At 37.1% G+C, this 17,198-nt stretch overlaps 1 protein-coding gene and 1 long non-coding RNA gene across 2 annotated transcripts; both read right to left on the reverse strand.

The window, feature by feature from the left end:
• Positions 1-9,151: 9,151 nt before the first annotated feature.
• LOC110938965 lies at positions 9,152-10,256 on the reverse strand. Its single transcript, XR_002591856.2, has 2 exons — positions 10,133-10,256; positions 9,152-9,566 (listed from the first exon to the last, which is right to left on the reverse strand). It is a non-coding gene; the product is annotated as an uncharacterized LOC110938965 (long non-coding RNA).
• Positions 10,257-13,833: 3,577 nt separating this feature from the next.
• Positions 13,834-15,168, reverse strand: LOC110940850 (F-box protein At1g30790). The gene has a single exon (XM_022182419.2). It carries the CDS (start codon positions 15,131-15,133, stop codon positions 14,108-14,110), a length of 1,026 nt encoding a protein of 341 aa, XP_022038111.1. The 5' UTR covers positions 15,134-15,168; the 3' UTR covers positions 13,834-14,107.
• Between the last annotated feature and the right edge of the window lie 2,030 nt (positions 15,169-17,198).

The raw sequence follows: 17,198 nt of genomic DNA on the forward strand, positions 1-17,198 counted from the left end.
CGGGCCACCAGAGATATAAGTGCATGTAAATCGTTCACAAGTTTATATTATATAATTATCCCAAGTTAATAAAATATTTATGCCTTGTGCATTTAAATCAATTTTCAATCATTTTCAAAATGAGTCAGTCGATTTGTATTTACCAGTGTAAACTGACGTATTTTTCCCAAAAGATTAAGTGCAGGTACTATACGGAAATAGGCTGGCTGTTTCCTAGAGAGCGTCCACAATAGTCTCGCAAACTCGGACGACATTTATCTGTTGAACTATTTTTATCTTATTTTATTTGATCCGCCTGTGGATCCATTTCAACTACTGTGATATTTATTATTGCACTTTATTTAAAGTTGAAATGTTTCTATTCTGCTTCCGCTGTGCATTATTATATTGTGTTGATTGTCTATGACGATGCCAACTACGTCACTGTACCCCACACCGGGCCCACCGGTGACACGTGGAATTTGGGGTGTGACATGGATACCAGATACCAAGTGTGGGAGCACCTTTTATGTATCTGAGAATCCTTTTTACAGCAATGAGATTAGATTTTCTGGGAGCTGATTGACTTCTTGCACAGACACATGTTGCAAACATGATGTCTGGTCTAGATGCAGTTAGGTACAATAAAGACCCAATCATGCTTCTATAAAGTGTTTGGTCAATCAGCTCATCCTTTTCATCAGACATGACCAGCTTATTTGTGGCCATGGGTGTGCTGCATGGTTTACAATCATTCATATCAAATTTGGTTAAAAGTTCTTTAGCATATTTGCTTGATGAATGAAGGTTCCATTTTGCAATTGCTGTACTTGGAGACCAAGAAAGCATTGCAGCTCACCCATTGCACTCATTTCAAACTCACCTGTCATGAGTTCTCTAAACTCTTCACACATTTTGGTACATGTGCTTCCAAAAATAATGTCATCCACATAAATTTGGACAATCATTAAATCTTTCCCTCTCCATTTAAGAAACAGTGTTTTATCAATGGTACTTCTTTTGAAACCATTTGAGAGTAGAAAGTTGGAAAGAGTTTCATACCAGGCCCTTGGTGCTTGTTTCAGGCCATACAAGGCTTTGTTTAGCCTGTAGACATGATCAGGATAAAATTGATCCTCAAAGCCTGGAGGTTGACATACATACACCTCTTCTTGCAATGTACCATAGAGGAAAGCACTTTTGATATCCATCTAAAACACCTTCATGTTGTGGTTGACAGCAAAGGCCAGGAACAGTCTGATAGCTTCCAATCTTGCAACAGGGGCGAATGTTTCATCATAATCAACCCCTCTTCCTGCCTGTAACCTTGAACCACAAGCCTGGCTTTGTTCTTGACAACAATGCCCCTTTCATCTGTTTTGTTCTTGAAGACCCACTTTGTGCCAATGGGACTAACCTCTTTTGGCAGTGGTACAAGTTCCCATACTTGTTGTCTTTTAAACTGTTGGAGCTCCTCTTGCATGGCTTCTACCCAGCTGTTGTCTTTTAGTGCCTCTTGGTACTTGACTGGCTGATGGAGTGATAGAAAACCAGCAAAAAGACAAATGTTTTGGGTTTGGCTTCTTGTGAGCACCCCTTCATTTATGTTGCCAATGATTTGGTCAGGTGGATGAGATCTTAACAAGATTAAGTCTCCTTGGTATGGTATGATGGCATTTGTTGGTGAAGGCTGCAAATGTGTATCATCTGAGCTAACCACTGCTGGTGACTTTGATGACCCAGCAGTGGCTTCAAAAGGTGGTGGAATGGGTGGTAATGAAGTGGACCACTGCTGACTTTTATCCACTGTTTGAGGACTTTTGTCAGCAGTGTTTGAGGATGTGGAAGCAGTGGTAGATGGGCTACTTTGGTCAACAACTGTTGAGGTAGCAGTGCTTGAGCTTTGGCAGCTATTTTGAACAACTGGTGCTTTTCCCTTTGTGGCAGACCTTTGAGGGATGATGATTTCATACCCATAGTCTGGTGATGTATCCTCTGATGGACCTGCACTGTTAGTCTTGATAGCAGTATTTTCAAAAGTGAATTTTTCAAGATCAAACAGATCAGCAGGATTTGCTGGGATTTTCATTGATGAAAGTTCATTGAACTTTACATCCAAAGTCTCCTCCACTACCTTGGTCCGTGTATTGAACACTTTGTAGGCCTTGGCAGTGGTTGAGTATCCCAGAAAATAACCACAATCAATTTTGGCTGCAAATTTTGAAATGGAATCTTTTAAGTTCAAAATAAAGCATGGGCAGCCAAACACATTAAAGTATGAGATCAGTGGTTTGATTTTATACAGAATTTCATAGGCAGTCTTTTTGTGCCTGGGGTTTATTAAAACTCTGTTCTGGACATAGCAAGCAGTGTTTACTGCCTCTGCCCAGAAAGTTAATGGCAAACCTGAATCTGCAAGCATAGTTCTGGCAGCCTCAATCAAAGTTCTGTTCTTTCTTTCAACAACCCCATTTTGCTCTGGTGTTCTAGGGATGCTGTACTGCCTTACAATCCCTTTCTTCACACAGAAGGCATCCAACTCCTTATTTTTAAATTCTGTGCCATTGTCACTCCTAAAGCTTTTTACTGGAAGATCAAATTGCTTTTCAACTGTGTCACAAAGTCTTGCAAAATGCCTGCAGTTTCATCTTTAGAGTGCAAAAAGAAAGTCCATGTAAACCTAGAAAAGTCATCAACTATAACCAAACAATATCTTTTCTTTTTGAGGCTCATGACTTGAACTGGGCCAAACAAATCCATGTGTAGCATTTGCAAACACTGGGTTGTTTTGGACTCTTCAATGGACTTGTAAGAACTTTTATGTTGTTTTCCTTTTAAACAGGAAATGCAATGTTCAGGACATGAAAACAATTTTTGTGGTAGGCCTCTTACCAAACCATTTTTTGAAATTTCTGTTATTGTCTTAAGATTTGTGTGCCCCAGTCTTCTGTGCCAAAGTTTTGTCTCTTTGTTAGAGGCAGCTGAGAACAGAAAGGCATCAGCTCTGGGACACTCTTTAAACATGTCAACAACATAAACATTGCCACTTCTTTGAGCAACAAGTTTAGTTTGACCATTTTTGATTATTGCTTCAATCTTTTTGACCATTTCTAGTCCAACAATCCTACAACAGTCTTTTGTGAAGAATGACCTAAACCCTTTGTCACTCATTTGGGATACACTCAGAAGGTTGAATTTCAGATTGTTTATTAGATTGACATTTTCAAATTTTACATTACCAGATTGCACTGTTCCAGACCCTAGAACTTTCCCTTTACTATTATTTCCAAAGGATATATCACCCCCTCCATGGATTTTAAAGTCTTTGAGGAGGGCTTTACATCCTATCATGTGCCTGGAGCCTCCACTATCTACATACCAAAGGCTATCAAAGCATGCAGAAGCTCCCTGCACATGAAGTAAAAGGATTAGTTCATTAAGGAATCCAAAGCCAACAGGGCTTTGGATGGAGTCTCAACAGTGTCTGATATGGATGCAGTGTGATGAACAGTGGTTAAGTCAGGGGTTTGGACAGTTTTAGTACTGTTTCTTGCTAACCACTGTTGAGGGTCTTGCCCAATCACCTGCTGATACCCAAAAGGATGCCTATTCACTCTGGGTTTAGAGGGCTTTTTGTAGACCTCATAAACGTGTGGAATCCTTTGGTAAGACTGTTTTTCCTTTCCTTTTCTGAACTGATTGGCAGGAGGTGCATCAGTAACCTGAACATCTCTTTTGACAGATGTTTGGTTCAGCTGTTTTGTGACAGCTGTTTGAACTGGCACAAACAGTGGTTGTTTCTTTGTGAATTTGACAGATGGTGATGATGCTGATGAACTCAAAGATGTTTTAGCCATGTACTCATTCTTCTTTTCATTAAAGTTTTTGAGATACACACATGCCTGAGTTTTATGGTTTATTTTACCACAAACACTGCAACTTTCAGCTGAAGTAGTGACACTTGTTTTAGTTAAATCATAAGCTTTTAAGTGAAAGCAATCTTTTGTTAGATGGTTCCTCTTCTCACAGAATTCACAAAACAAGTTATCAATTTTTTCTTTCTTCTTCCTCTTTTCAGATTCCTTTGCAGCAGAGGTTTTGACCACTGCTGGGATGTCCTTAAGAGGAATGACTTTAGCTTTTGGAGCTTTAACACCATCAGTTGATGTAAAGTCCATTCGCTTGAAATTTTCAAGAATATCACACTCATCAGACCATTTTGGTTTAAATTGATGATTTTCAATCTCCTCAAAAACAGAGGGGCCCATAGGTCTGTCAAGTGTGATTTTGTTACCAAGTTTGTTAGTGATTTTCACTTCTTGGCCATTCTTGTTTGTAGGGATGAACTCAGCAGTTACATCAGTGGTTGAAACTGATTTTTCAAAAGCAGTGTTTTCATCATCATGTTTTCTATAACCAACCCCAAATTTCACATTGCTTTTTATCTGTTTCTCAAGCATAACTTCATACCCTTTGCATGATTCCACCCATCTCTCACATGTGATCTGGGTGGATTCTAACTCCTTTTTGCAACCTTGGTATTTTTCTACCAAGGTTTGAAGTTGGGTTTTGGTTATGCTTTGCTCTTCTTTCATGCTGCAAATCTCTTTCTCTTTTTCAGCCAATTTGTTTTTAAGTTCTTTTAGAGACCTTTCAAATATGACTTCATCAGATAAGATTTTATCACGAAGGTTTTCATTCACCTCTTTGATGTTAGCAAAAGCAATAATGCAATTGTCAGAACACAGTTTTTCAAGAACTTGAGGTGATACCTTTGCAGCAGCCATCATTGCACAATCACATTTAGGATTTTCCTCATCTTCAGCTCTCTCTTCTATCTCACCTGTCTTTTCTTCTTCGGACCATGGATCTGTCAGTGGTTCAATCAGGGTACCTGAACTTTCTTCCAACAGTACTTCATTAGCCACAGCAGTAACCACTTCTTCAATCACCTCATCCACTGTTTCAGAGACCAGCTGTTCCTCTTCAGATTCAACACTCTCCTGTATTGACTCTAATGCCATCAAGCAAAATTCATCATGAGAAGAAACATTAGAAGCATAGAGTGCAAAATTTTCATCACTGAGGTCTTCAGGCATACTGCTCCAGTCAACAAATTCTTGAGTAAAGAAACTTTGTTGATCTGGTTGTGTTGCTACTGGAGCAGTGGTTTGTGGTGCAGGTTGCACTTGTGCCTGGGGAGCAGGGGTTTGAACATATTGGATCTGTGGAGCAGCTGTTTGGACATAATGCACTGGCACAGGAGCAACAGCATAGTGAGTAGTGTTCACATGTGCTGCTGGGGCATATTGGGCATAGTGCACAGTGTTTTGATTTTGAGGTCTAGGATTTGAACTAGGGTGAGTGATTATGGGACCAGTTGTTTGACTCCTACACTCTCTAGCAAAATGTCCTAACCTGTTACACTTATAACACTTGATTTTCGATTTATCCAACCCAACCCTTAGATTCCCATGCAACCCTGGGAATTTTCGCCCTGTTCTTTTATAAAACTTGCTAGTTCTAACACTTAGCAAGGCCAGTTGGTGCAGGATGTCCATTTCCTCTAGATCAGTGGGGTCGAAATGCTGTAGATCATTGAGTTCAAAGCTTAAATTGTCTGACATCTGGTTTTCATTTGCAGTGAATGCATAACCTGTAGAGTGAGGATCAGGGTTGTTAAAATTTGCACCAGCAGTTATGTCAATGAAGTGATCATAACCCTGATCCTTACCACTACCACCAGATTCTTCTTGACCCAGAAGAGCAGTGTTACCGAATGAATAATCATCAACGGTTTTCCCTGACTCTTGTAACTTCCTTTTCTGGTTCAACTCCCTTTCGTAGGTCAGGAGTCGACCATGGAGTTGGGTCAAGGTCAGATCCTTGAACTCAGGTGAATTTCGGGTGACAAAAGCTATAGTGTCCCATTTTTCTGGCAGTGACCTGAGGAACCTGCTATTTTGAGTTGAGTTTGTAAAAGTGGTTTTAACAAGCCTAAGTTCACTGATGAGACAACTGAAACGCTCAAATTGTTGCGTCAGCGATTCACCTTTAACATGACAAAATGTTTCATACTGTTGGTTCAGGATTTCCCTATTGTTTTCTATGACTTCTTCGGTACCCCCAAACTGTTCCTTAAGCGCGTCCCACAAATCTTTGGCACTGTCACAATGTAACAGTCCAGCATATATTTCGTTGGGCAGCGCTGATGCTATGATACTAAACGCTTTAGCATCTAGTTCAAATTTTTGATAATCTGTTTCAGTATAATTTTCAACAGGTTTTGGAACTTGTTTTTTAGCATCTTCAGCGCTTGGCACTGTAGGAACATGAGGACCAAAGATGACAGACTTCCAACAACCTGTGCTTTGTTGAGCGAGGATGTGACCCATCCTCCTCTGCCAGATGTTGTACTCATTTCTTTTTAGCATAGGTGGTTTAAAAAGTGAACCAATGTTGTTTTTATCGTCCTGAGATTGTGACGTCATTCTTGTTGTTTTACAGGTACTGAGAAATCAACTTTAATGGTGATTAATCCTTACTCTGTTTTTCAACGACGAACAAACGATCAGTATCAACTGTTTTGAGCTGAACTATTTACGTCAAAATGATTGTTAAATCAAATTTGACTGTTCTAGCTCTGATACCAATTGTTGGATCTGAGTTTGTTTTTGATTGTATTTTATGTTTGCAAAAAGATGAAGATGGATGAGTGTGCAGCGGAAATTAAGATGAAAATAAACTTTGCATACAATCAAACGAGAGTAATACTTTTATCAAACATCTTTGCACAATGAACCGAAAGATTGAATTTATTTCAAACACGATTACAATGATTGATGAATGATTGCAAACTCCCCCTCAGCCAGAGCTCAGTAGTTTGTTCGTGCAAAGAAGACGAATGATGCAAAGAGCTAATAGAACAGTACAAAGTACTGAACTATTTATAGGCACTTGCAAACTACTGAGCATCTTAGCTGACGTCACCATGAAAGTGACATCTAACCTCCTAACAAACTCTAACCTCTGATCTATATAGACACTGCTTCTGTTAACTACTGCTAATACATTCTATTACAAAACAGACTTTAGAACAGCTGCTGCAACCTTCTACTGCTGTGAACCCAGCAGCACTTGTCCGGATCAGCAGTGCTTGACTCAAGGCAGTAGATTGAATCAGCAGGACTTTAGTCTTCCATCAGATCTTTAGTTGAGCAGCAGTTATGGGTCAGCAGTTTAGCAAGATCAGCAGATAGGAGGTCATCAGTAGTTATAATCACTTTCAAGGGGAGAGATTTGTATATCAACATCTGCTTATTCAGGATCCACTGCTCTGATCCAGTTTTGGCTTTAATTATCTGTTCCTCTGATAGGTTCAATCCCAACAATTACATAGATAATATTTATCTAAAGTAGACAATACACACATCATCTTAAAACTATATATGTAATATAAATAATAAAGTTGAGATCGTAAATATATACCCGGAGGAGGAAGTGGAAATGGTGCATTAGCATTTCTCTCTCTCTCTCTCTCTCTCTCTCGAGCTCAGTAGTTTGTTCGTGCAAAGAAGACGAATGATGCAAAGAGCTAATAGAACAGTACAAAGTACTGAACTATTTATAGGCACTTGCAAACTACTGAGCATCTTAGCTGACGTCACCATGAAAGTGACATCTAACCTCCTAACAAACTCTAACCTCTGATCTATACAGACACTGCTTGTGTTAACTACTGCTAATACATTCTATTACAAAACAGACTTTAGAACAGCTGCTGCAACCTTCTACTGCTGTGAACCCAGCAGCACTTGTCCGGATCAGCAGTGCTTGACTCAAGGCAGTAGATTGAATCAACAGGACTTTAGTCTTCCATCAGATCTTTAGTTGAGCAGCAGTTTAGCAAGATCAGCAGATAGGAGGTCATCAGTAGTTGTAATCACTTTCAAGGGGAGAGATTTGTATATCAACATCTGCTTATTTAGGATCCACTGCTCTGATCCAGTTTTGGCTTTAATTATCTGTTCCTCTGATAGGGTTCAATCCCTACAATTACATAGATAATATTTATCTAAAGTAGACAATACACACATCATCTTAAAACTATATATGTAATATAAATAATAAAGTTGAGATCGTAAATATATACCCGGAGGAGGAAGTGGAAATGGTGCATTAGCATTTGTTAAAGATTCAGACAATATTCTAGAATCATGTGCTACTCCTTCCCATCCGGCCACGAGAAAAGTAAATACCATGTTGAAGTCACATATGGCCAAAACATTTTGATAACACTTGCCTTTTCCTCTTCCTCTATACAAATGTTGTTTCTGAACAGGGACAATAGCATGTATCAAAGTTCCATCAAGTGCACCAATCGCTCCCTATATAGAATTTAATTGTTAATAATATATATGGAAAGAAATCACAACAGAACTTGTATAATGTACCTTAAAAACTCGTCGTAATCTTTTATTACGCCCTGGAATATCTGGATTAGGAATAAAAGATGTTGGTACTATAACCTCTTTCGCAAACTCCATCATTGTTGCCAATAATTCATGAAAATACTTATAAATTGTTTGTTTCGAGTGTTGAAATCTACGCTTAATAACCGAAAAACGTTGATTGTGACCAAGCATCATAAAAAATATAGCCATTTTTTCTTCAAGGGAGATGTGTTTGCTATCTTTTAACCAACCTTTTACTCTAAAATGTGTGCAAAGTCAAACAAATGAACCACGTGACATACGTAGGAGTTCAATGCATTGTCTATCATTCCCTTGCAACAACTCTAAAGTAAAATGGTGTCCGGACATAACCGAAGTGTTATCTCTTTTTCTTTTGAGATTTCTCGGCCAAAAGTATCGAAGATATAAGAACATCACAATGAGGAGCAATATCTTTTGATTATAATCCATAATAAACCTGCACAAAAAGCTGCTCAAAAACTGCAGAAAAAAACTGCAGCAATTTACTGTAAAAAACTGCACCAAAACTGCAACAATTTGCTGTCAAAAAAGCTCAAAAACTGGACAAAAACTGCATAAAAACAGCACTAAAAACCTGCACAAAAAATGCAAAAAAACTGCAGCAAAACAGCACTAAAAACCTGCACAAAAAATGCACAAAAACTGCAGCAAAACAACCCAAAAACTGCACAAAAACATATCAAAAACAGCTTCAATTTGCCAAATTAATAGGGACTATAATAAATAGTTTTCACTTTAACATGTGACATAATACTGGAAACCTAAACAAATAGACACCTTCTTAAAATCTTCCCATTCTTGAGGCGTTAAAGTGAACATATTTGTTTCTGGGTTGTATAGATTTCCAGTCTTGTTTCTCAAATAGCACCATCCTACATATTTTGATTTCATAATATCAAAAGCATTTCTAATTTGCTTTTGAGTCAAATCCATGTGAAATTGTTCCTTGAGTTTCTTCCCTACTATAACCCAAGACTCCCTGCACAAGCTTTGTCCATTTCTACCTATCCTCCCTATTTCTTCAAGACATGTTTCTAATAAGCATTTAACAGCCTCATCCGTCCATTGTTGTCGACCATCATTAGTTTCCATCTATAATTGAATCACACATAACATACAAGAGAATCAAGAATCACAATATGTATATAACATGCTGTCAAAAACTGCATAAAAATTGCAGCAATTTGCTGTAAAAAACAGCTCAAAAACTGCAGCAAAACAACTCTAAAAAACTGCACAAAAACTGCACAATAACTACAGCAAAACAACTCTAAAAAACTGCACAAAAACTGCACAATAACTACAGCAAAACAGCTCTAAAATCAGCACAAAACAGCTCAAAAAAGCTGCACAAAAACTGCATTAAAAAGCACAAAAAACTGCACAAAAACTGCACAAAAAAGCACAAAAACTGCACAATAACATCTACTTTGTGTTCAACTTTCAAGAACCTTATGTTCAACAAGTCCAACATTAATATAATTATCTTCTATGAAATATAAACACCAATGAAATATAAACATTCAAGAACTTTAACACCAATTTTTTGTATGTATCAAGAAGCAAAATTAGGTCTAAGAAATTAGGGCTAACAAACTAAAAGAAGCTTCAAGAAGCAAAAATTAGGTCTAGGAAATCAAGAAGCAAAAAAGAAGTACCTGGTCGAAAGAGAAGAGGGAGGTCACCGGAAAAATGGTTGGAGGAGGAGGAGGAGCGGCGTCTGAGATGGGAGTTGTGGGAGGGGCTGATGTTTGTGTGCGTATATGATATGAGGGAGGAGTAGGGTTTTGTGAAGATGTTATAAGAATGAGATCCGTATCTTATTTTTTAAGATGAAAGAAGCTGACTTCAGATCTTTAAAAAAACAAACAGTCTTCAAGGGTAACGTCTGCGCGCCTGCAGACATTAGCTCCCTTGAAGATGTCTGAAGAAAAACAAACACCCCCTAAGTATATAACACCATTCAGCAAGTATATAACACCATTCAGTAAGTATATAACACCATTCAGTAAGTATATAACAGTATTCAGTAACACCATTCAGCAAGTATATAACACCTTTCAGTAAGTATATAACACCATTCAGTAAGTATATAACACTATTCAGTAAGTATATAACACAATTAAGTAAGTATATAACACCATTCATGGACTAAACATCTGATCAAAACATATTTTTTCTCTATATAAGTATAGCAATATGGTACTCATATTAAAGATAAAAAAACGTTCGTTATTATGGTGTAATTTAAAAAAAAAATTAAGTATAAAAAGTTATTGACGTTTAAAAAAGACATGGGGAAGTTACATGTGCATTAATGTTAGTTTCTTAATTTAAAAATGTTAAATTTACCTATATACCCTTAATCTAGAAAATTAATATGTTTAATAGTAAACATTATTTACAATTTTGCCATTATGATCTCAACCATTAGATCAAAGATCTAATGGTGTAGATTCTTTCTTATCTTTCTCACAAAAAAACCTTTTTTTTTTACAGGAACCTCTACCTATATATACCTATTATAGTATATATTTTTTAATACGTAAAATGACCAAATTGCCTTCATGTGCAATGCACATGCTATATTTAACTGAAAATTTTAACAAGGTTAGGGTCAAAGGACGTAGGGTGCAATTAGTTTTCCAAATAAAGGATTATGACTGTAATTATTGAACTTAAAGGGTATCTATTGCAATCTAATACAAACATAAAGGACGAAAAGTGTAATTTACCCAAAAAGAAAATACAGTAATCGGTTAAACAAATTATTTTGCATCAACCTGTGAAACTCATGGTGTATTCTAATTCATTACATGATTTCCAGGTTCTTGTCATGTTTGGATTTGTGCTAGCCTTCAAGTTTGTGTTGGGTTCGAACCAAGAACTCTCGTACACGACCGACTTAACACCATCCGCATCTTCCCACGCACAAAACAGACTATAGAGGCATCGCCGTATTTTTGCGTAACGACTCTTTAAGGAATGCAATAGGAGCATTGTTCTCACCATGGTTATTTTATTCCTAAGAATAAACCTTAAATCTGACACGATCTCCCGCACTACAATCTACACCATAAAAAAAACATCCAATGCATCCTCCATATTTCTTCTCATCTCACATTTTCCCAAAATTCTGAAATTAGTTTCATATTATCCTTGTATCTAAAGAAGAATCAATTATGTAAAATGATTAGTATGATTCTGGGGGTTTTAGTTTTTGAACGAAGTGAATATTTGACAAACCTGAAGTGCATTGGCGGATGATATTGTAATTTTGTAACATAGGGAAACGGTTGTTCATCAATGGTGTTGTTGAGTATCTACCTATTTTTGTGTCCAGCAAAAGGAAATAAATACAAAAAATAATATGGGATTTTTCAACTAACCGATTCCTATTAACAAACCACAAGAACAAAACGTTTACAACAGTTTCGAAAATCATTTCTAAAACGCCATAGGACCCACCAAGTAAATAAGATGATAGCTTCCAACAACTTCTTCTTCTTAACCTTCTTAGCTCTTGTCGTGGTCAGCCAACTAATAAGAGACCCCAGGTTCTTCAAGACGCTAAGGAACATTCATCCATTTAGAAATGACCTTCCACGTATTAGCAGCAAAATCACAATCACCTAGAACATGATAAGTAGTTTCCAGATCCGCTTCACAGAACTTCAGGTCTAAACCTCTCTTCTCTAGATTAATACAAGCTAGGATCCTATTCATTAACACTGTCCTCCACGTAAGAATCTTGACCTTCCTAGGAGTAAAGCGATTCCAAATAGTGATACGATCCCCAAAGTGAAGAATACAAAGATGAATCCGCCTATGCGCCTCTTTAATTTATCCAGTTCCTAACTTTGATCCATTTTCTTGTCAATGAATCGATTTTGTTATCATTGATCCGTAACTGGTAAAAAAAAGGTTTAGTTAAAAGGAAACTTGTCAAATGGGGTTTAAAATCACCAGAAATCACTCTTCATGCTAAGATCCTCCAAATCATTTTGCTTTAGTTTATATATTACTGTTGTATAAAATAGTTCAATGCATTGACCAATAATTAAAAAAATGAACAAGAGTAACAAAAAATAAATGTTTGTGGGCCACTCAACCTGCCCAGCGATTTCAACAGTACTAAAACCAGCCCATATCAACACACACCCATTTTGACCAATTACATGACGAGCCCAGCTGTTCATTATTTTTGCCACCTCTACAAGTAACAATCTCTATATAAATTGTGTGAAGCATACTTGTGACAAGGCAAATTTCTTAGAATCTGATGCTGAAAAGGAAGCTGAATCACATTGGATTTTTTGGGTCCGTGATGTAATCACTGTAAACAACAACTAAAAAGACAGAAGCTACCAATTATGCTGCAAAGCGTTCCAATCAACTGATCCATATAAGACCACCCATATAACAAACTACTTTATAGGTAGTTAGATGTTTTTTTTTTACAAAATTTGACTTGTATCAACATAGAAATGGCAACTTTGAAGACCCGATGATGGTGGTAATAGGCCAAAGCAGTTCGAGAAGCATATGATTAAAATTTAAGAAAAGTCAAAGCGAGTTGAGTTGACCTTCAAACAATGTTTTATCTAATTTATACCAACAACTAAGGGTTAAATATTTGAGAAATCTGCATAGACACCAATAGATATCACCTCTCATATTATCCACAAAAGAATAAACTGGCCGTGTAACGAGACCAATTTTTTTCAAGTCGTGAAAAGTATTGTATCAATCATATACTTTAGTTTTTTATTTAGTCGTGAAAGGTATGCATTGTTTGCCAATTTTGTAATTAAAAGTATACTAATTACATTCTTGTTCCAACAGAATATAAAAACATACCTTTAACGGCCGCAATAGAATATAAACCAAACTTTAATAATCTAAACTTTTGATTAAGAGCAAACTAGAAATTCATCATCATAATCATACTCAGTAAATTCCACCAATAGCAAAATTAAGGTAGGGTAAGATGTAGACAGTCTCTAACCCGTAGGAATAGAGAGGCTGCTTCCAGTAAAATAGAAATTGAATTCAGCAAAATTATACTTTTAGACGATTTTGACCCGTTTCACATGTTCCATTGGTAGCGTTATTAAACCCCAAACTAGTCCATTTACAATCAAAACTGCAACCTATCTACATGTATATGAGACCATCGTACATGAGCCTATGGCATTTGAGCTCACGCCTCAGTTATACAAACATGGCATGGCGTGAGCTAAGTGAACACAAACTTAACACTATTTTCACGAGATATGTGTTACATACTTGTGTTGATCTTGTAAAGAAGATTAATTGTAAGCATTTCACACAGCAAAATGTGTTTAGGGATACAAGATTCAGAATACTATTTAACATAACAGCAAAATCAGCAGAAACTTTATAAGAAGAACATGTTCATTAACAAGATAGCAACAAAATGTAAACCTGAATTCCAGAAACGAATACATGTATCATACTGCTAGTGTTGTAAGGGAATGAGGCTTTCAAAATAACACTTGACTTGCTCTACATACACCGATTTTGGGGATAGAAATCGATGACCAAGAGTGAGTTCAATTGATTTAAAACATCTAGTCTTCATGTTATAGATGGGTACGCTGATCAAATTCTCAGACAATCTCGTCCATACTGATAGAATCATACGGGTAAGGGCCACCTCCCCCATAACGGATCTGAGAATTAGGGGGGAATGTACTGGTTTCCCTGACCCAAACTCGATTCTGATAATCTTGCAATATCCAAATGTGTAGATTTTGTCCCATGATATCGTAAAAAGCCACGCCTAATAAGCCATTGATTTTTATGAAGCATCCGTTGCGTTTGTAAGGATATACGAACATGCCTAGAGTGGCTGCCTCTGGAGGGATGTTAAAAATGGAAAACTTTTCAGTTGTTAAATTGAATGCCAAAATTTCGAGTGGACTTTTAAGCATAAGATGTATGGTGCTATTGACACAAACACTAAGTCTGGTGCGATACGGCCAACGAGCCCTGCTCATACCAACAGGAAGATCGACATTGATCTTTCTCCATGAGTAATTTGAGATGGAAAAAATCATTACCTCTATTGTAGTAGGTTTAATTAATTCAACATCGAAATACAAAACCTTGTGTTCATTACTTAGTTCATCGAACCCAAACAAGTAACAAGTATCCATGGCTTCATTCACAGGAGGACGAGGGAGCTTGAAAAACTTATGAGTGCAAGGGTTAAGAACGTAACTATAAAGTGGACCAAAACAATAAGTGCGGGAAGTAAAACATACAAGCCCGTTCGAATGTTCAGCATAAAGTTCCAAGAGAGTATTGTCGAGTTTCATGAGATTAGCGAGTGATCCGCCGTCACGAGCGCCGGAGAAGAAGTAGCTTGTGTTGGTGGACGTATCATAAGCGGAGAAGAATAAGGCGGTGGTACGGGGGGCAACGGTGGAGTGGAGTTTGTGGAATGATGGACCGGAGATGAGCGATAGCCATGGTTTAGAGACGGATTTGAATCGGAGGATGGATTTGACTGGGATTCTGGAGAGGATGTCTTCCACTATTTCTACAGGGAATGAGATTTTGGCTTTCTGCGTCGAATGTTCGTCTTCTCGGGCCTCTGTCGCAATAGCTTGTTTGCCTTCTAGGGTTTCCATCTTCAATCAGAAACAACACAAGGAAGGCTTGTTCAAATCCCATCCCATTATTATTATTATACTGTAGGACCCGTGTGAGCACACGGGTAGCTTTAATAATCATCGAGATCAAATGCCTTTCAAAAAAAAAACCATCGAGATCAAATACTACAAAATAGATTATAATACATTATTTAAATTGCTTGCGTTTAGTTACATGCCATCCAAATTGCCCCGCCGAAAGTTAATCATTATAGCCACCCAAGCTATTGTACAAATTGTGAATGGTTAAACATGAAGGCAAGGTCCGAAAGCATTACATGTACAGAACTCAATTATATTAGAGTATTAAAATCTGGCTAAAAGTGGAAACTTTTATTAGCAGCTATAAAAATTTTGGTTGCAGAGATGAATGAGTACAAATGGTGAACCAAGGATTTTAATCATTGTGGAGACGTAGATATCAAGACTTTTGCCTTAAAATAACAACATTAGTTATTTTATTTATAGCGTTACTATCTTTATATAAGTTTAGTAGTTCGTTTTTTATAAGAGTTGCCGATGTGTAAAAAAATGATGTCTCAAATACAACCCACCCTAAAAAGCGATTGTGGCGGACTCTTTTTTACAATTATTATTGAATAATAGAAAAGTCAATTATCAAATTTACACAACAATAAGAGACCTTCCTATTACAAGTGTCTCGACTTTCAGAGGCACCAAAAAGCTTTTTGCACGATCGACAGGTGTGTTTGTATGTAACCCTTATTGTTTCTAAAAAAGATTGATTTTTTTGTTGTATTGTTACTTAGATGGGTGTCTATAAATTGAATGAGCATTTGGCGTCGTCTTTCAGACATAGAATGTGGCAGCGGGTGGTGCTGACCCATTTGTACCCGTATTAAGTGAGCAAGTTTAATAAGAGTTTACTGCTTTGAAGCGGTGTGTAATGTAAGTAGAGCCAAATGAACACTCCAGCAAATCAACCATTTTTTTGAGAAATAAGTCGTAAATGTCAAGCGCACCTTGAAGCAATCGAGTAAAGAATATGGAAGAAAAATCCTGGATCAAAACTCAAATCCTAAGTCAAACTTCAAAAGTCAACATCACCAAGCGAATAGAACAGCATAAATCATCACCACAAAGTTATAACTATTAAAAGAAACGATTATCATAATCATAATCATAACCATAGTAAAGATCAATCAACTTGCCAACTCTATGAAATATCCTTATTGGGTGGTGTTGGTGTGACACGAACGCCAAACACCAAAAGACCACAACAGAAATAGAGAGTGTCGGTATGCACTGCGGTCCACTATATCAACACTAACAACTTCTAAATCCCTCAGTAACTGAAAGAAGATAACCGAAAGGGAGAAGACAACAAAAAAAGAGTCACGAACTCACAACCACCATACTTTATACCTCCTACTTTCTAAATTCAAATATATTAAAACCATTTCAAATTTGCAACTTGAAAACTGTAGTTACGAATTGGGATGAGCTCGGTACCAATACCGAAGATCATGTAGGATCGCGTTCGGCCCTGTTTGAGTCGATCAGAGAAATTCCTATCCAAATCAAGAGGCGGAAACTAATGATTTGGTGCTATTCTAGCTTGATTCACTTTAATATTGTTGTTTTATTGATCAATTGCACGATTACAAGGATTGACAGCACTTCGGCAGCACTTCGTGGCTCAACCGGAAAATTACACCATCCCTATGTGTTTGGTTCGCTCCATGATGTGTGTAAAATGCAACATATAAATCACATCAATTAAGGCATAAAACTAACCCTTTTTAAGTACTAATGTTGGAAAAAGAGTGTTTTTGTCTTCCTTTTGTATTTTCAGGATGAAATGAGCTCAAATTCACAAAAAAAGCAAAAAGACAACTAATTCTAGCATAAATACAAGGAAATGAATAAAAGAAGACTGCCCGGACCCTCAACCGTAATTAATAAAGTGCCAAAACATGAGGAATTATTCCCGACCCTTTGCAGAATAAATTGTGTCGCTAAAAATATTATTTATGACGCTTAAAGGATTACTTAAGCACTTTAACGGATTACTATCCAACCG

The sequence above is a fragment of the Helianthus annuus genome, unplaced genomic scaffold (genome assembly GCF_002127325.2).
Source record: "Helianthus annuus cultivar XRQ/B unplaced genomic scaffold, HanXRQr2.0-SUNRISE HanXRQChr00c114, whole genome shotgun sequence".
Classification (NCBI taxonomy): domain Eukaryota; kingdom Viridiplantae; phylum Streptophyta; class Magnoliopsida; order Asterales; family Asteraceae; genus Helianthus; species Helianthus annuus.